Source organism: Bos grunniens, chromosome 7 (assembly GCF_055505025.1).
Source record: "Bos grunniens cultivar Pamir isolate PY7600 chromosome 7, Bosgru_T2T1.0, whole genome shotgun sequence".
Classification (NCBI taxonomy): Eukaryota; Metazoa; Chordata; class Mammalia; order Artiodactyla; family Bovidae; genus Bos; species Bos grunniens.
In genome coordinates, this window is record NC_141171.1 from 7,737,626 (window position 1) to 7,757,566 (window position 19,941).

The 19,941-nt window shown below is 46.3% G+C and overlaps 1 protein-coding gene across 2 annotated transcripts; it reads left to right on the forward strand.

Annotated features, from left to right (window-relative positions):
• The first annotated feature begins 226 nt into the window (after nt 1–226).
• LOC147368221 (cytochrome P450 4F2) lies at nt 227–15,763 on the forward strand. Of its 2 annotated transcripts, XM_086408716.1 has the most exons (12): nt 227–435; nt 2,334–2,478; nt 5,260–5,313; nt 5,406–5,533; nt 8,412–8,533; nt 9,387–9,657; nt 11,122–11,188; nt 11,354–11,483; nt 14,586–14,719; nt 14,815–14,879; nt 15,024–15,106; nt 15,510–15,763. In XM_086408716.1, the coding sequence occupies exons 1-12, from the start codon at nt 238–240 to the stop codon at nt 15,685–15,687; spliced, it is 1,575 nt and encodes a 524-aa protein (XP_086264842.1). In that variant the 5' UTR covers nt 227–237; the 3' UTR covers nt 15,688–15,763. The 2 variants fall into 2 exon arrangements, with proteins under 2 accessions (XP_086264842.1, XP_086264841.1); XM_086408715.1 differs by lacking the exons at nt 227–435; nt 2,334–2,478; nt 8,412–8,533 and having other exon boundaries at nt 4,890–5,313.
• The last annotated feature ends 4,178 nt before the right edge of the window (nt 15,764–19,941 follow it).

A 19,941-nucleotide genomic window follows, 5' to 3' on the forward strand; every position in this document is an offset into this window, starting at 1 on the left:
TTTGTATGTGTCTTTCTGTCTGTATTTCCCTATTCCTCTGAATTTCTGTGTTTCTCCCTCCCCTCTCCCAGTCCCTGTCTGCCTGTCTCTGAGCCCTTCTTGCCCATCCCAGCACTCCCCATCCCTGTCCTTCACTCCCTTGCTCCTCTCCCTCTATTTGTCTTTGCCTCACAACTCACCATCACTGCCTCTTCCTTCATCCTCAGGATTCAGCCTCCACTCTGACTGCCCCACAGGATGCTGGAGCTGAGCCTGTCCTGGCTGGGACTCGGGCCAGTGGCAGCCTCCCCGTGGCTGCTGCTGCTGTTCACTGGGGCCTCCTGGCTCCTGGCCCGCATTCTGGCCTGGACCTACACCTTCTACAACAACTCTCGTCGCCTCCAGTGTTTCCCACAGCCCCCAAAACGCAACTGGTTCTTGGGTCACCTAGGCCTGGTGAGTGTGGGCAGGAGCATGGGTCTGGGGGATCAGGGTGGATGGACTTCCTGAGGGTCAGGAATGGGGTTCAAGTTTGGACTGGGATCTAGGACAGCAGAGAAGCCAGGGAGGCCGGGGAGCCCCTCTTCCCTCACTCATTCATTTCCCTGCTCTGCCATCAGGACCTTCCCCACGTCCTGTCCTTCCAACCCTAGCCTGTTTTAGGGTCCATCTGCTGCATGCCTTGCACACATTATGAATCTCTGAGGCCGGGCTGCACAGAACCTGGTTCCCTGGCCTCTCCAGTTTCCATGGTGGCCTGGAGGTCCTCAAGGGTGCTGTCCAGGGTCTGCTCTGCATGTGGCCCCTTTCCTGTGTCTTTTCACTCTGGGTCACAGCTTCCTCACAGGAAATAGATATCACTTCCCTATTCCCACCTACAGGAGAAAAGCTCCCACCCTCTCCCATTCCCAGGACCCCTTCCTCTAATCTTACACCCCACCCTTCCCCCAAGATGTCCCATTAGGCCCCTCTCCCCATCTGGATAAACTTAGCTACTCACTTCCGCTTTCAGAGCCTTCTTAGACTTACCCCTCCTCCACACCCACCTATCTTGTGACTAGACTTGGACCTTTGACTTGGTCCTAGTCACAATTAATTAAACAGTTAATCACCCAAGTACTTATTAACACATCCCAGTTTGATGATCGTTCTGGGGAGGAGACACTACAGTGCCCTGTCCAGGGCTGGCACAACGTAAGCACTCTAAATATTTGATGACCCTGGTGATGAATGTGACATCACCTCCCTCAGTCAAGATCAAATGGATGGGCATCCAGCTCCCCGCATTTCCCAGGCAGCTTCCCTCTCCTGCCTGGGACAAGAACTAAACTTGGGGAAGGACTTATAACAACTACTGTTCATTAAGGCAAAATTCACAATAATGGTATCCAAGGCTCATTGTGAAGATTTGCTGAGATTTGGGGTCTTAAAATGGTCTCAGCAGGTCCTGCAGGCAGCAGGAATGTTACAAAGTGACCTCAGTTCTGCCTTCCCCACAGGGCTTGGCTGTGGGGGCCATTCTTGTTTATACTTCCTTCCTCCAGCCCCTCTTGATATGCGACCTCGGCTGAGTCACACTCCCTCTCTGGACCAATCTCATCTAGTGCTTTGAATCCTCACCTTAGGTGCTTGGGGAGACGGGAGCAATGCACAAAAGTGAAAATGATGTCACCTGCCTAGAGCACCTGGGGTATTTGTCAGGTTTGAATGGAGCATTGTGAGGGAAGGGTGCTTCACCAGGAGAAAATCCACACTTCTTCCCCTTTGAGGGGATGTGGCCTCCATTTCTTCATTTGTAAGTGGCACAGTTGAAAGCGTTGTCCATACAAATAGACAGGATGTGCTCTGCACAGAGACTGACCATTGCGGGAGTTCCTAGGTCACAGTTCCTCGCTGATTAAAAGGCAGAGTTCATGTCTGTCCCTGGGGTCAGCCAGGGCTAGAAGGTCCCAGGTCTGCAGATCCTTTGCTATGCAAGGAAGCAGAGGCCATGTGGACTGGCCCAGAGATAAAAGGATGTGGGACCAAAACCCAGGGAGAAGTCTGAGGCCACTCTGACATCCACAAACCTCCCCCAAAAGGATTTCCTCCTGTGGCCACCCCTGGTGGACAACTCCCAGGAGGACCAGAAAAATTTGCATTCTCAAGCCAAGGTCCACCTCCCTGTGGGCACAGAGCCTGTCTTCTCCCTGTGCCCTGGCATAGACCTTTGGGACTTGGAGAGCCTCCAGGTCCCTCCCTCCCCCAGAGGGAAGGAGGAAGCAGAGATTCCCTCCATCTGTGCAGGATCCCACACTCCGTCCACTGCAGTGGACTCTCCTTCTGCAGAGTGATGACCCTTACCTTGCTTACAGGTCCCCCCCACGGAGCAGGGCATGAGCAAATTAACTGAGCTGGTGGCCAAATACTCCCAAGGATTTAGGATCTGGATGGGTCCCATCACCCCCATCATCGTTTTCTGCCACCCTGACTTGATCAGGATCGTCGCCAATGCTTCAGGTACTCAGGCAGAGCTTGTGGTGATGGGTGCCATGGCACACTTCAGGGCTTCCAGCCCCTCCCTGCCAAGCTTCCATGTGGTCCCTACAGGACCCCAACCCCCCTCCCCTCCTCTCTCTGCCATCTTCTTCTTTCCTTCATGTATTCATCATCCCAATCTCATAGCCTCCTCCCTCCTCCCTTCTCCTATTGCCATTTACACCCCACCCTGATGTCCTAGGTGAAAGACACCCCCAAACATAAAGCCTCAGATTAGGGCAGAGAGATCCATGACCTGGTGTGGTCAGAAATTGGCCAGAGGGAGATGAGCTGCGCAAACGCAGAGAAGAAGCAAGGTTCTCTGCTGGGGGAGGCTGGAAGGCTTCCTGAGGAGGAGTTGCTGAAACTGGATCTGGAAATTTTTTTAAATTTTAAAGCAGAGGATAGAATTATGCAGTGGGCATCCATAACATTCCAGGCCCCCTGCCAGGCATGTCCTCAGTCCCACCCATCCCCAGATCGAGAGCAATGTGGCCGGTGGCTGGTAGAAGATCTGGGTTGCTATTTCCATGGCTATTTACCTCTCTGGTGGGTCAGTTTCTTTGAGCCTGTTCTTTGTTCTTAAACACTTCTAGTTCAGTGTCCTCCTTCTCCAGTCCCCAGGAATCTCCCTGAGAAAACTTCACCCAACCCTTGCTTCCTTCCCTTGCCTTCTGCCCCTCCCATACACAGATCAGGCAAGCAGGGCAATAAGCAGCATGTGTCAGAGACCTGGGTTCAGACACCAGAATGCTGGGTGAACCTGGGAAGGGCCCATCCTCTCTCTGCCTGCTAAATTCTCCTTTAGCTGGTAATGATGGAAATGCAACTCTACATAATCTACCAAGAGAAAGAGAATCAACTGGTTGTAAAATCCCAGGTGGGTGTCTTCAAGCCCAGGTGGACGCAGGGCTTAAACAGTCCATCAGAGATAGACAATCTGAAGACAAAGAAATCTGTCTCCATCATTTAGTTCTGTGTTTATCTGTGACAGTATCACTCTCATCCTGGTACAGATGAACCCATGAAGCTCAACCTTCATGGAACAGTTAGCTCATTCACAACACTTCCAGGAAAAGATACAGGGTTCCCTTTAATTTCTTTTGCCTGGGTCATAGGACCAATTCCTGCATCCCTGAAACTCTGAATTCCATGTCTTGGGGGCACAGGGTCCTCTGAGCTATTGTTTTGGAGCTAAGAATGCAGGCCCTGGATTAAACAGTCCTGGACTAGTGTCTCAGATTTCTTATCTGTAAGAATGTGAGTAAGTGACTCCATCACTCAGAGCCTCAGTTCTTATCTGGAATAAGGGAATGGAAGAGAAATCAGGGGCACATGGTGTTTGGGGTCCGAACAGGGAAAGGCCATTTCTTTCCCCACACCCAAGGGACCCCAACTGTCATATATGGAGGATAAGGGGAAGGAGCCTTGCAGGAGGCTGAGGACTAAGGAGTTGCTGTTAAAGGCGGTGCATAGGCTCAAGTCAGGATCACTTTCCTACAAGTTCTTCCCTCTGGCAGCCTAGAAGAGTGTGAATTGGGTCCTATTTGTTCCTCTCCAGATTCAGAGCTCAGAGGACGTTCTCCGGTACACACAGGGCCTGGCCAGCACCTATGGGGATATGTCCTGCTGGTGGGTGGGGCCCTGGCACGCAGTCATCCACACCTTCCACCCCACCTGCATCAAGCCTGTGCGCTTTGCTCCAGGTAGACATGCCCTTGACCACAGCTTGCCCCCTGTCATAGGCTCTGTGTGCAAGTGACCAGGATGCAGGCAAGGGGGCATGGCAAAGATGCCACTGTCTCCCATTGCAGAATCCCACCTGCCTGACCTCTGGGCATGTCTGTGCAATGTCTGCTGAATGGCCACATCTGGTCATGTTTATATTTCTACTTTGATTCTGGTTACAGCTGATATGTGTTATACCTGGTGACACTTGCTGTATTTTACAACTGAGCTCAGAGATGGTCTCAGTCACCTCTGGGGCTCAGCTATGGCCAAAGACATTTGAGGCATCTTGGAGTCTCTCTGGTTCTCGTCTGTGATGCCATTAGAGACTCTCTGGTTCTCCTGCTGGTCACTCCTGGGGTACATTTCGGATTTATCTGCAGTCTGGGACTCAAAGCCACTCTGAGGAATGCCTGAGACCTTATGTGAGTCTTGTCTGATGCACGTCTTAGGGCGGGTCTGGGTCTCACCTGGTTCAGGTCTGTATCATCAGTGTATTCAGGTTCTGTCTGGAGCCTGCCCGGGCCACACTCAGATCAGGTCAGATGGTCTTCAGGTCCATGGCAGAGCTGTTGTGTCCTGTCAGGTTGCGTCACACATGTTGGGGCCACGTCAGGGCATGTTAACACATGGGGCCATGTCAGACGTCTCTGCGGGGGGCGGTCACTGCTGGGGCAAGTGTGGTGTCCTTGGTCCCCATAATGATGTTTTGTAGAGTGCTGGGTTATGCTTGGGTGTTCAGAAGATGCCATGTCAAGGAATGCTGGGCACGTTGTGTCATGTTGGGATGTATCTAAGCACATACAGTCATGTCTGTGGGCTCTGCCTTTGCTCTGTTCTGTGCTGTAGCCTGGTCTGGTTCCGCCCTCCCCTCACACCACTTCCACATTTCCTGTGCTCTTGGCCCCATTCTGCTATGGATGGCTTGGAGGGCGAATGCAGATTTCTGGTTAGGATTCTCCACTCCCCACCAAAAGCCCCTTCCCTCCCCTCTCTCCTTGGGGAGAGGACCCTAATGGTCCTCATTCATGTCAGCTGCCATCGCACCAAAGGACGTGATCTTCTATGAAGTTCTAAAGCCCTGGCTAGGTGAGTAACTGTTCACAAAGGGGGCTGGGGACATCCCTGGGGACCCAGGGGAAGGTCTTCCTTTGCTTACTCCCTGTGGCTGTCTCTGCTAGGGGATGGGCTCCTGCTGAGTGCTGGTGACAAGTGGAGCAGGCACCGTCGCATGCTGACACCTGCCTTCCACTTCAACATCCTGAAGCCCTATATGAAGATTTTCACCAAGAGCACAGACATCATGCACGTGAGTCTCTTAAACCCAGGGTTCCAGCTGGAGTCTGGGGGACATGGAGACTCATAGACATCTTATTTATAATTCTGGGTCTTCTAAGTGGCTTTGAATCTATTGTTCTTCCTTTCTGAGCCTCACTTGCTTTGGCTATAAAATTAGCATAATGTGATCCCTGCTCTCAGTCAGTAGAGCTAACATATTGGAACCAGATCCCTGGCACACAGTAGGTGCTCAGAAGGCATTAGTTTCTATTCTACCTTGACAGAAGCCTTGGAATCTTGAGACATGTTTCATAATAATAATGAATATTGGACTAGTTCTTTCTAAATAATAAATCACTTGAAAACAAGAAGGATTTTAGTATTGACAGCAAAGGTCAGCCCAGGTGGCTCCGCAGTAAAGAATCCTCCTGCCAGTGCAGTAGCCACAGGAGACACAGGTTTGATCCCTAGGAAGATCCCCTGGAGGAGGAAAGGGCAACCCACTCCCATATTCTTTTGGGGATAATCCCTTAGATGGAGGAGCCTGGGGTCACAGAGAGTTGGACATGACTGTGCACACAGGCACGCTGACAGCAAATCTATGAGTCAGTTGCTTGGTTCTTCTAGATGGAGATGGGGTCACTCATGTATCTGTGATCAGCTATGGGTCTGACAGTGTTGCGCTGCATCCTGCAGGCCTGCAAGCCACAGAACTGAAGAAGGAGCTGGAGTAAGAAATAGAGACATCCGTGTTTTAATGGATACAGGGATCTTGCATGTCTGAAGCAAGGTCCTGGAGTGATACCCCACCATGTGCAGCAGACAGCAGGAAGGGCAAGGCAGAAGTCTTCCCTACCAGGGTGGGGAGTGGGATGTAACCAGTTGTGGGGGAATTGATGTCAGGTTGTTTAATAAGTTACCAAGAAAACTAGTAGAGGAGCCCACCCCCTCACTACCGCTTTAATAAACTATTATGATGGAGATGCTTTGATATAAAGATGAGAACAATCACCATCTGAGGCTGTAGAAGACAAGTATGTAGAATTTACTCATTAGGCTCCATGATTAAGAGGAAGGTCTGTCATGTGAATAGGGTGTAGGTGAAGCAGGGACTGGTCAAGCATGGGATGTACAGAGAACAAGAGGACAGCTGTGTTGGGTGGCCTGACCATACAGGTAGGAAGCATTGCTGGTCTGGGTCAGTCCTGTCACAGGTTTGAAGCTTGGTTGGCTACAAGCTGATCTAGGATGATCTCAGCTGTGGTAACTAGACTTCCTTTCATGTGATTCTCTCCCTTCAAAGGGCATCTCAGACTGGTTCAAATGGCAGAGGCAGGATTTGAGAAGACTGAGAGGAAGCTGCAATGTGCCTTGGGGTCTAGGTTTGGGTTGGTCATCTCATCATTTTCACCACAGTCTATTGGCCAAAGCAAGTCCAAGGCAAGCTCAGGATCAAAAGATGCTGAAACAGGCTCCACCTCCAAGTAGAGTTACTGAAAAATTACATTGCAAAAAGTTTGGATACATACATAAGGAAGTGAAGAATTAGAGGTCAGGCTTTTGTGAAGTGCCTGTAATTTTTCCATACTTGCAAGCTGACAAGTGAGCTTATTACTGTTTTATGGATTCTGCCGGAATATGTGAGACTCCTGGGTCACAGACAAAGGTTAGCCCAGCAAACAACATGTGCTGCTTGTTGGTTTGCATTCTTCATCCAAGTCACCGAATCTCATGCAAGTGACACAGGTGGGCTTCTATAGATGCCTGCTCATGTAGTATGTTTTATCACAGGGGAGGGAGTACTAGGTTTAGGGACTCTACGACTTTTATAGCAATTAGAAGCAATCCTAATATTTGTCCAGGAGGAGTCACTACCTCACTTCTCAAGGCTGTCTGCTACAAACACAACTCTGAGAAATGGGCCAGGTAAAGAACATCAGGGCCTTCCAATTTTTTGGCCTACCCAGAAAAAATGTGCGTGGGTACTCTGGGCCCACAAAGGATTAACTCTTCTAACATAAAAGGAACATTTTCCTAATCGATTTATAACAATGAAGATGATAAAACCTAACATTTGTTGTTGTTGGTTGGTCAGTCATTAAGTCCTGTCTGACTCTTTGCAATCCCGTGGATTACAACACACCAGGCTTCCCTGTCCTTTGCTAGCTCCCAGAGTTTTCTCAAACTCATGTCCATTGAGTCAGTGATGTCATCTATCCATCTCATTCTCTGTCACCCCCTTCTGCTCATGCCCTCAATCTCTCCAAGCATCAGGGACTTTTCCAATGAATCCGCTCTTCACATCAGGTGGCCAAAGTATTGGAGCTTAAGCTTCAGCATCAGTCCTTCCAGTGAATATTCAGACTTGATTTCCTTTAGGATTGGTTGGTTTGATCTCCTTGCTGTCCAAGTGATTCTCAAGAGTCTTCTCCAGCATCAAAATTTGAAGCATCAATTCTTCAGTGCTCAGCCTTCTTTATGGTCCACCTCTCACAGCCATACATGATTACTGGAAAAGCTATAGCTTTGACTATAAGCACTTTTGTAGGCAAGATGATGTCTCTGCTTTTTAATACACTGTCTAGGTTTGCCATAGCTTTTCTTTCAAGAAGCGTCTTTTAATTTCATGGCTGCTGTCACTGAATAACAATTGTTAGCACTTAACTTTATTTAAAGTTGACCAATGATACATAAGTATAGAGCACAGAGCCAGGATTCACAAACCGAGATCTCCTGGCTCCCAGCCATGGAGTTTATATACTAATAGTAACACAAGCCCAGTCCTCCCTGGGGCTGGGTGCCTGGGACCAGGAGACAAAGTCTGGGGGAGTGCATCTTGGTGTTTGGGATTAGGGAGGGGCACCAGGGAGGCAATTCTCAGCTTCAGCTGTGTCCCCTTCTCTGTTCAGGCCAAGTGGCAGCGCCTGATCAAAGAAGGCCACACCCATCTGGACATGTTTGAACACATCAGCCTCATGACCCTGGACAGTCTGCAGAAATGCATCTTCAGTTACAACAGCAATTGCCAGGAGTGAGTCTCAGCCCAGGGCCTGGGAATATAGACCCACTAGAGTAGATGAGGGAGGGAGGGTAATCAGAAGAGTCTTCCCGGAGGAGGTGAGTCAGAGCTGGACATTGAAGGACAGAGAAGGGAAAGAGAAGGAGCTATTCCTGCAAGTAGGTAGAACTGTTTGATAAAGGGCAGGAGGTTATAATGAACAAAGTGTGTGCAATAGTGATGAGACACTTCAGAAATAAGGTTGGAGGAGTGAGCAGGTTATATCTTAAGGGCATTTGAAGCCAGACAAAGAGGATATGAACTTTATCCTGAGGTTTCCAGGAAGCTATGAAAAGTGCTTCAGAAGATGAGAGTCATGGTCAAATCTGAACTCTAACATCTGACTCAAGAGAAGACTGACCATAATGTAGACCCTGGATGGTGTTGACAATGGATCTAAGAATAGGGAAGTGAACAAAAGTGAAAGTGAAGTCGCTCAGTCGTGTCTGGTTCTCTGTGACCCCATGAACTCCTCTGTCCATGGGATTTTCCAGGCAAGAGTACTGGAGTAGGGTGCCATTTCCTTCTCCAATTGACCTTCTAGCAGAAGATCTGAGCTGAGTGGACAGTTTTGGAGCAAAAGGGCAGATACTGGGTAAGAGAGAGAGGAGAAGCTGTGCTCTGGCTGCCTGGGGTATGGAGGCAGCTCACAGAGATGGGAAGTGGATTGAGAGAGTCTGGAGCATGACTCTCATGGCTCATCACCATACTGGATCTATGGGCCCACCTGTTCTTGGAGCCTCAGTTTCCTGAAGGGAGGTAGCCTTCGGTTTCTGAGTTTCAGGTGTTTTAAGTTCTTGCATCCCTTCATGCTCTCATTCTACAGGAAGCCCAGTGAATATATTGCTGCCATCTTGGAGCTCAGTGCCCTTGTTGCAAAACGACACCAGGAGATTTTCTTGCACATGGACTTCCTGTACTACCTCACCCCAGATGGGCGGCGCTTCCGCAGGGCCTGCCGCCTGGTGCACGACTTCACAGATGCTGTCATCCAGGAGCGGCACCGCACCCTCCCCAGTGAGAGTATTGATGACTTCCTCAAGGCCAAAGCGAAGACCAAGACTTTAGACTTCATTGATGTGCTCCTGTTGACCAAGGTGGGCTCCTCTGGTTTCTTGTTCAAGAAGTAGAATGGACCTTGGGAACTTGATTTGATCAAAGAACTTGGACTGGATGCAGAGGGCACTGGGGAGCCATGTGAGATGCTCATGGAAGGGAGGGGTGGGTTAGGATAAGTTTTAAAGATGACCAATATGGAATACTGCCTGCAGGAGGGCTGCTAAATCTGAAATTTTGTAAGGGGCCTGAGATTTCACTCTACTTCCAAGTTAATAAGACAGGATATGTGCATATACATGTGTGAGCTCAGTCATGTCTGACTCTGTGACCTCGTGGATTGTAGCCCACCCTCGTGCTCTGTCCATGGGATTTTACAGGCAAGAATGCTAGATTGGCTTGCCATTTCTTCCTCTAGGGGACCTTCCCAAGCCAGGGATCAAACCCATGTTTCCTTGTATCTCCTGCATTGGCAAGCAGATTCTTTACCACTGAGCTACCTGGGAAGTCTCACATGTCTGTATACTTGCATACATATATACACATGTATGTATATATACAGAACCCTAGATAAGAGCAACCTATGTATTGTTTATAGCAGTAACAGTAGTCAGAGTAGAATTGTAGCCTTGGTTCCCCATCCCCAAATTCCTTTGAGGGCACCATGATGCTTCTATCTTTACATGCAGCCATGCTCTCATGGAGGGGAAGTACTGCCAAGTGTTGAATTCTAGAACTCTTTTTTTTTTTTGACCACCCCATTTGGCATGCTGGATCTTAGTTCCCCAACCAGAAATGGAACCTGTGTCCCCTGCAGTGAAAGTGTGGAGTCTTAACCATCAGACTGCCACTGACATTCTGAATTTTAGAACTTATGCAAGATATATGCTCCCTTCTTCCATACAAGGGTGGTCAGGGAGAGGGAAAGAGAGAAAGAAAAGAAGAAGGGAGCAGTGAGGAGGGGAGGAGGGGAGACAAGAGGAGAAGATATGAAACAATATGAGACAAGAGTAGAAAAGACAGACAATGTTCTGGAGTTTAAACAAATCCTCACTGGAAAGAAATTGAAGTCTATAGATCTACAGGTTTATAACCCATTCCTTATCTTTAGGGGAGAAAAGGAATCTCTGAATTTATTGGGTTGCCAAAAACCCAAACAAGCTTTCTGTCCAACCCAATACTATCATACAAAGTGAGCAAATGGCAGTGGGGCAATGTTCAATCTCTAGTTTCTAAGTTTCCATTCAGTCATTCTTTAACCCAGGTTGCATCATGTAGAAACATGAAAATATTTATGGATCTTTGATTCCATTCACCAGGGACAATTTAAGAGGCAAAGTGGTCAAGAGGAAATCTGTGTGGTGGGTCCTCTAGTGATAGTGTCCAGGAGTTCAAGGTGGCCTTGGGTTTCTAGATGGATGATGGAGATGTTCAAAGACTGTCTCAGGTTAGACTCAGGTGCCTTCAAAGCTGGTGTGATTCTGGGGATCTTGCTTTCTCTCCAGGATGAAGATGGGAAGGGATTGTCAGATGAAGATATCCGAGCTGAAGCTGACACCTTCATGTTTGAAGGTGAGGGTCCCAGTGTAGGACTACAGGAGGAGAAAGAACTTGCTGAATGGACCCTGGGCCACCCTATCCCTCCCTATCCTCTCCATGGGCCTTAATTCGAGGGAGCTGTCCGTGCTCTGGTGCTGAAGTAGCCCAGAGACCCAAGCCTTTCTGAATGCTTCTCAGGCCATGATACCACAGCCAGTGGTCTCTCCTGGATTCTGTACAACCTTGCCAAGCACCAAGAATACCAGGAGCGCTGCCGGCAGGAGGTGCAAGAGCTCCTGAAGGATCGTGAGCCTAAAAACATTGAATGGTAAGTCCAAGTCTCCTGGTCTATTTCTGAGCCCCTCTCATTGGTTCTGTTGAGAAGAGATGGTTGGTTGGTTCTGGCATTATTGCTTAGTAGGAATATGATCAGAGACTTGGCAGGATCTAGTACTAGAATACTTAAAAAATAACTATTAGGCAAACTGTGAGGAAGGGAAATGAGTGCTATTGGGCCACAGCTATTGTGTTTTGTGGTTATCCAATTTTGAATAAGTTAACTGTATCACCTGCTAAGAATTTTAATTCAATTCAGTTTAGTCACTCAGTCATGTCCTACTATTTGTGACCCCATGGATTGCAGCACACCAGGTTTTCCTGTCCAGAACCAACTGACAGAACTTGCTCAAACTCACATCCATTGAGTCAGTGATGCCATCCAACCATATCATCCTCTGTTATCCCCTTCTCCTCCTGCCTTCAATCTTGCCCAGCATCAGGGTCTTTTCCAATGAGTCAGTTCTTCACATCAGATGGCCAAAGTATTGGAGTTTCAGCTTTAGCATCAGTCCCTCCAATGAATATTAGGACTGATTTCCTTTAGGATTGACTGGTTGGATCTCCTTTCAGTCCAAGGGACTCTCAAGGGTCTTCTCCAACATTACAGTTCAAAAGCATCGATTTTTTGGCCCTCTGCTTTCTTTATAGTCCAACTCTCACATCTATACTTGACTACTGGAAAAACCATAGCATTGACTAGATGGACCATTGTTGGTGAAGCAATGTCTCTGCTTTTTAATGTACTGTCTAGATTGGTCATAGCTTTTTTTTTCCAAGGAGCAAGCATCTTTTAATTTCATGGCTGTAGTCACCATCTGCAGTGATTTTGGAGCCCCAAAAATAGTCTCTCACTGTTTCCATTGTTTTCCTATCTATTTGCCATGAAGTGATGGGACCAGAGGCCATGATCTTAGTTTTCTGAATGTTGAGTTTTAAACCAACTTTTTCACTCTCCTCTTTCACTTTCAACAAGGGGCTTTTTAGTTCTTCTTCACTTTCTGTCATAAGGGTGATGTCATCTGCATATCTGAGGTTATTGATATTTCTCCTGGCAATCTTGATTCCAGCTTGTGCTTCATCCTGCCCATCATTTCACATGATGTACTCTGCATATAAGGTAAATAAACAGGGTGACAATATACAGCCTTGACGTACTCCTTTCCCAATTTGGAACCAGTCTGTTGTTCCGTGTCCGGTTCTAACTGTTGCTTCTTGACCCATATATAGATTTCTCAGGAGGCAGGTCAGGTGGTCTGGTATTCCCATCTCTTTAAGAATTTTCCACAGTTTGTTGTCATCCACACAGTCAAAGGCTTTGGCATAGTCAATAAAGCAGAAATAGATGTTTTTCTGGAACTCTCTGGCTTTCTTGATGATTCAACCAATGTTGGCAATTTGCTCTCTGGTTTGTCTGCCTTTTCTAAATCCAGCTTGAACATCTGGAAGTTCTCAGTTCACGTACTGTTGAAGCCTGGCTTGGAGAATTTTGAGCATTACTTTACTAGCATGTGAAATGAGTGTAATTGTGCGGTAGTTTGAACATTCTTTGGCATTGCCTTTCTTTGGAATTAGAATGAAAACTGACCTTTTGCAGTCCTTTGGCCACTGCTGAGTTTTCCAAATTTGCTGGCCTATTGAGTGCAGCACTTACACAGCATCATCTTTTAGGATTTGAAATAGCTCAACTGGAATTCCATCACCTCCACTAGCTTTGTTTGTTGTGATGCTTCCTAAGGCCCACCTGGCTTCGCATTCCAGGATGTCTGGCTCTAGTCCAGTGATCACACCATCGTGGTACCTGGGTCATGGACATCTTTTTGGTATAGTTTTTCTGTGTATTCTTGCCACCTCTTCTTAATATCTTCTGCTTCTGTTAGGTCCATACCATTTCTGTCCTTTATTGTGTCCATCTTTTCATGAAATGTTCCCTTAGTATCTCTAATTTTCTTGAAGAGATCTCTAGTCTTTCCCATTCTATTGTTTTCATCTATTTCTTTGCATTGATCACTGAGGAAGGCTTTCTTATCTCTCTGCTATTCTTTGGAACTCTGCATTCAGATGCTTATATCTTTCCTTTTCTCCTTTGCCTTTAGCTTCTCTTCTTTTCTCAGCTATTTGTAAGGCTTCCTCAAACAACCATTTTGCCTTTTTGGATTTCTTTTTCTTGGGGATGGTCTTGATCACTGCCTCCTGTACAATGTCATGAACCTCTGTCCATAGTTCTTCAGGCACTCTGTCTATCAGATCTAATCCCTTGAGTCTATGTTAAGAATTTAATATACACTATTGATACTATGTATAAAATAGATAACTAATAAGAACCTACTGTATAGCATAGGGAAACTATTCAATGCTCTGTTGTGACAGAATGGGAAGAAAATAAAAAATGAGGCGATACATGTAGCTGATTCACTTTCCTGTACAGTAGAAATAAATAAAATGTTGTAAACCAACTATACTCCAATAAAAGTTTTTTACAAAGGAATTTAAATCACCACCCAAAATGAAGGGGATTAAAGAAAAATAATTCAGTCCCCTTACTGGATCTTCAATGTCTATAAAAGTTTTCCAGTGAATTCTCTTGTTTACTAAGTATAAAATCACTGTCTGCCAAAAATTACATATTCACCCCACATTTTGAATGGCATTACGCTCCTTTTTCACATCTAATTGCATTAGCTAGTGTCTCTAGTGCTATAATAAATAAGAGTAAACATTGAATCTGATCTTTTACTCATTTGCCTTTTGACTTTGCTGTCTTGCCATAAATAATATTTTATTTTTATACAAATTTGTAAACTTATGGTTGGCTTTTCCATGTTTTGCTTTAAAAGGTGCTAAAAATACCTCACTAAACTTCTTCTGGTACTTCTATGACATTGCTTTTTTTTTTTTTTCTTTATTTTTAAGAACCATTATTTTGATGTATGATGGACAAAGAAAAAGCTGTACATAAGAAATGTATACAACCTAATGTGTTTGGAGATATTTAAACCAACAATCCAATTTTGTTCTAGGCAGAGAGGGTCTTATGGGGCACAAGGAGGGCTCTATTTTTGCTCACTGGATAATTGTCATGGGGTTTCCTCAGGGACGACCTGGCCCAGTTGCCCTTCCTAACCATGTGCATCAAGGAGAGTCTGCGATTGCACCCCCCGGTCTCGGTCATCTCCCGCCGCTGTACCCAGGACACTGTACTTCCAGATGGCCGGGTCATCCCCAAAGGTGCCCACAATGACTAGGAGAGGAGGTTCCTGGTGAGAAAGAGGGGCCAATCGGGCAGGTGGGACCTAGACCTGACTGCCCCTCCTCTTCCACAGGTGTTATCTGCCTCATCAGCATTTTCGGGACCCACCACAACCCATCTGTGTGGCCAGATCCTGAGGTGATACCTCCCCCACCCCCCACCTCCCTTATCCTTATCCACTCCCCTCAGGGGACCCAGGGTTCTGACTTCTGGCAAATCAGCCATCACCTCCCCCTACTATACAAACACCTGCCAAGTAGCCCTGTCTTGTCTTGCCCCCAGGTCTTTGATCCCTTCCGCTTCGACCCAGAAAACATCAAAGAGAGGTCACCTGTGGCTTTTGTTCCCTTCTCCGCGGGGCCCAGGTGAAGACAGCGGCCATCTGAGATGGGGGTGGAGAGGTGGGGGTAGGGGGCTGGGGGTGAAATTCCAGGTTAAGTGTGGGGCCAGGAAGGGGGAAAACTTTAAGATGGTCACTTTCTCTCCACTCCCCTCAGACATTATGGTAAGAATCTGGGGAATGGTGGTGGGCTCAAGGAGGGGTTCATGGTGTGCTGAGGGGACCCGCTCCCCTGTCTACTGGTCTGAGTTCAGCAGTGGAGAGTGGACTAGGGTCTGGAGATATGCAAGCCCACATACGGTTCCAGGCATGGTTAGCCTCTTTCTCTATACTGTGGGTGGGAATGGGGGTTGTGGGCCAGATACCAGGTGTTTTGGGGTCCGGGTGAGGGTTCCGGGTGCAGTCAAAGCCCCCACTCCCACCCACAGGAACTGTATCGGGCAGACATTCGCCATGACTGAGATGAAGGTGGTCCTGGCGCTGACGCTACTGCGGTTCCGCGTCCTGCCGGACAAGGAGGAGCCTCGCAGGAAGCCAGAGCTGATCCTGCGCGCAGAGGGCGGACTTTGGCTGCGGGTGGAGCCGCTGAGCACAGGGCAGCAATGACCCATCACCTTCTTGCCTGGGATCCATCGTGACCCTAGACACCTCCAGATTCCCAGGAATAAAACTATGCTTCTCATTTCCGTTCCAGTCACATCGAGAGCCAGCCGGGGCGCTTGGGGCCTGGGAGGATCTAGGCGGGTGGGCGTGGCTATGAACCTGGGAGGTAGAGGGAAGGAGGGAGGGGAGGGGAATGGGGGCAGGTATAGTTAAAATAGCTGGAGCTACATCTTGGATCATGAGGACAAGACTACTCTTTAGGGAAGGTGGAACAGAGAGCTAGATGCAGTCAGGATCAGATGTCCCTGGATCCACCATTCCATCCCTACAAAAGTCAGCATTCCAGTCTGCCATTTACTAGCTGTTTGATTTGGGGAAAATCATATCACTCTCTAAGCCTCAGTGTCTTTATTACATAACAGTAGCCACTTCATTGCCATGTTGTGAAGATTTATAAGCAAGCGTGTGTAAATGACTGATAATATCTGGTAAGCATCTTCAATAAGTGTTCATTTCCTCCCTTCGTTTTGCATCATTTTCTCAAACTTAAAATGTTTTAAAGTTACACATTTAAGTTTTAGGACTTATGAGAACCTCTGTTGAAGAAAACTGTCATTAGAAGATTCAGTAAATTCAAAATGCCCATAATTACATCTGTTACATAGTTACAAGCTGCTTTGATGTGACGCTAGTCTGAATCTAGGAGCCGAAAAAAAATTTCCCCTCAGGGAAGCATGACCCAGGATTTTGTGTTCGTCTAGATGTTCTAGGAAGTGGGGGTCAAGAGGGTCCACAACAGCACAACAGTGAGAGGTGGTGAAGGGGGCAGGAGTGGGCCATTTCCTTCAGCACCTGGGACAGCGGCTGCTCCAGGACTAGCCCCACTCAGGCGGTAAGGTGTCCTGGGATAGTCAGTCTCAGACCCTTTCAGGGGCTAGAAGATTCTTTGGTTGCAAAATAAGAAAGAAATCTTGTAAAATGATATAAGTAAATATTTAATATATTCTAAGCTGAAAATTGCATGTATTTTTCTTTTCCTTTAGTTCTTTAAAATGTTTTTCTTTTCCCACAAATGATACCCTGTCATAGAAGAAACTATAGATAAGAAAAAGTAACAAATAAAAATCATATCCATAATCTAAACATATCAAAGTAATCTCCATTCATATTATCTCACATAATCTGCTAAATTTAAAATTCTAGGTAATCCTTGTTGTTGCTGTTCAGTTGTCCAGTTGTGTCCAACTCTTTGTGACCCCATGGACTGCAGCACATGTAATCCTTATATCAGTAAAAATTTTACCTTGTATCTAAATGTATTACATTTACATATAATCTCCTTCTTTTTTAAACTTCTTCTTAATAATGCTCAGCAGTAAAGAATCCACCTGCCAATGCAGGATACACAGGTGTGATCCCTGGAGGAGGGCGTGGGAACCCACTCTAGTATTCTTGCATGAAAAATCCCATGGACGGAGGAGCCTGGCAGATTAAGTCCCTGAGGGTCTCAAAAAGTCAGATATGACTGAGCAACTGAGCATGGCACAGCACTAAGAAGCACGTGAAAATATACCCAACATCATTAATTGTTAGGGAAATGCAAATCAATGCAACAATGTGATATCAGGTCACACTCACTAGGATGACAAGAAAATAAAACAATGGAAAATAACAAGTGTTGGTGAGAATGTGGTCGTTGGAATCTTCATACATTGCTGTTGAGAATGTAAAATGATGCAGTAACTGTGAAAAATTGTCTGGTGTTTTTCCTCAGTAAATTAAACCTCTTGTCCAACTCTTTGTGACCCCATGGACTGTATCTCACCAAGGTCTTCTGTCCATGGAATTCTCCAGGCGAGAATACTGGAATGGGTTGCAATTTCCTTCTCCAGGGGATCTTTCTGACCCAGGGATTGAACTCAGGTCTCCTGCATTGCAGGCATACTCTTTACTGACTAAGCTACATGGAAGACCTCAAATTAAACCTAGAATTACCAATTGACCCTGCCATCCTACACCTAGGAATGTACCCTCAAAGAGTTGAAAACAGGTGTTTAAACAAAATGTTGTACACAACTCTTCACAGTGGCACCATCCACAGTTGCTGAAAGTTCAACTTTGGGAAGCAATTCAAATTTCCAATAAAAGAAAAATGAATAAATAAAATGAGGTATATCCATAAGAAGAAATATTACTGAGTCATAAAAAGAAATGAAGCAGAGACTTCCTTGGCAGCCCAGTGGTTAAGACTCTGTGCTTCCAATGCAGAGTGTGTGAGATTGATCCCTGGTTGGGGAACTAAGCCACGTGCCATGGCCCAAAAAAATGTTTTTAAAAAAGGAATGAAACACTACAACATGAATAAACTTTGAAAACAGGCGAAGTGAAAGGAGTTGGACACAAAAGATCACATATTATATGATTCCATTTATATGAAATGTACAGAATAGGTAAATCCATAGAGATAGATCTAGGAGCTGGAGGAGGAAACACAGCATGACTGCTAATGGGTACAGGTCTCATTTTCAGATGACAAAAATACCTTGGAACTAGATAGAGGAGAGGTGATGGTTGCACAACACTGTGAATGTACTAGAGGCATGGATTTGAACACTTTTAATGTTATGAATACACAGAAGAATTGTACAAAAAATATCTTCATGACCCAGATAATCACGATGGTGTGATCACTCACCTAGAGCCAGACATCCTGGAATGTGAAGTCAAGTGGGCCTTAGAAAGCATCACTACGAACAAAGCTACGGAGGTGATGGAATTCCAGTGGAGCTACTTCAAATCCTGAAAAATGATGCTGTGAAAGTGCTGCACTCAATATGCCAGCAAATTTGGAAAACTCAGCAGTGGCCACAGGACTGGAAAAAGTCAGTTTTAATTCCAATCCCAAAGAAAGGCAATGCCATAGAATGCTCAAACTACCACACAGTTGCACTCATCTCACACACTAGTAAAGAAATGCTCAAAATTCTCCAAGCCAGGCTTCAGCAATACGTGAACCGTGAACTTCCTGATGTTCAAGCTGGTTTTAGAAAAGGCAGAGGAACCAGAGATCCAATTGCCAACATCTGCTAGATCAAGGAAAAAGAAAGAGAGTTCCAGAAAAACATCTATTTCTGCTTTATTGACTATGCCAAAGCCTTTGACTGTGTGGATCACAATAAACTGTGGACAATTCTGAAAGAGATGGGAATACCAGACCACCTGACCTGCCTCTTGGGAAACCTATATGCAGGTCAGGAAGCAACAGTTAGAACTGGACACGGAACAACAGACTGGTTCCAAATAGGAAAAGGAGTATGTCAAGGCTGTATATCATCACCCTGCTTATTTAACTTATATGCAGAGGACATCATGAGAAATGCTGGGCTGGAAGAAGCACAAGCTGGAATCAAGATTGCCGGGAGAAATATCAATAACCTCAGGTATGCAGATGACACCACCCTTATAGCAGAAAGTGAAGAGGAACTAAAAAGCCTCTTGATGAAAGTCAAAGAGGAGAGTGAAAAAGTTGGTTTAAATCTCAACATTCAGAAAACTAAGATCATGGCCTCTGGTCCCATCACTTCATGACAAATAGATGGGGAAACAGTGTCAGACTTCATTTTGGGGGGCTCCAAAATCACTGAAGATGGTGACTGTAGCCATGAAATTAAAAGATGCTTAATCCTTGGAAGGAAAGTTATGGCCAACCTAGATAGCATATTAAAAAGCAGAGATATTACTTTGCCAACAAAGGTCCATCTAATCATGGCTATGGTTTTTCAAGTGGTCATGTATGGATGTGAGAGTTGGACTGTGAAGAAAGCTGAGCACTGAAGAATTGATCCCTTTGAACTGTGGTGTTGGAGAAGACTCTTGAGAGTCCCTTGGACTGCAAGGAGATCCAACCAGTCCATCCTAAAGGAGATCAGCCCTGGGTGTTCATTGAAAGGACTGATGTTGAAGCTGAAGCTCCAATACTTTGGCCACCTCATGTGAAGAGGTGACTCATTGGAAAAGACCCTGATGCTGGGAGGGATTTGGGGCAGGAGGAGAATGGATGACACAGGATGAGATGGCTGGATGGCATCACTGATTTGATGGACATGAGTGTGAGTGAACTCCAGGAGTTGGTGATGGACAGGGAGGCCTGGTGTGCTGCGATTCATGGAGTCGCAAAGAGTCGAACATGACTGAGTGACTGAACTGAACTAAACTGAACTGAATATTATGAATTTTGTGAATGTATGAATTTTATGT

Excerpts from the sequence above, each read along its gene's own strand:
- LOC147368221 (XM_086408716.1), top strand. The coding sequence starts at position 238 with ATGCTGGAGCTGAGCCTGTCCTGGCTGGGACTCGGGCCAGTGGCAGCC. Across the intron at positions 436-2,333 it reads TCTTGGGTCACCTAGGCCTG|GTCCCCCCCACGGAGCAGGG; the intron begins GTGAGTGTGGGC and ends CCTTGCTTACAG. Across the intron at positions 14,880-15,023 it reads CTGTGTGGCCAGATCCTGAG|GTCTTTGATCCCTTCCGCTT; the intron begins GTGATACCTCCC and ends TCTTGCCCCCAG.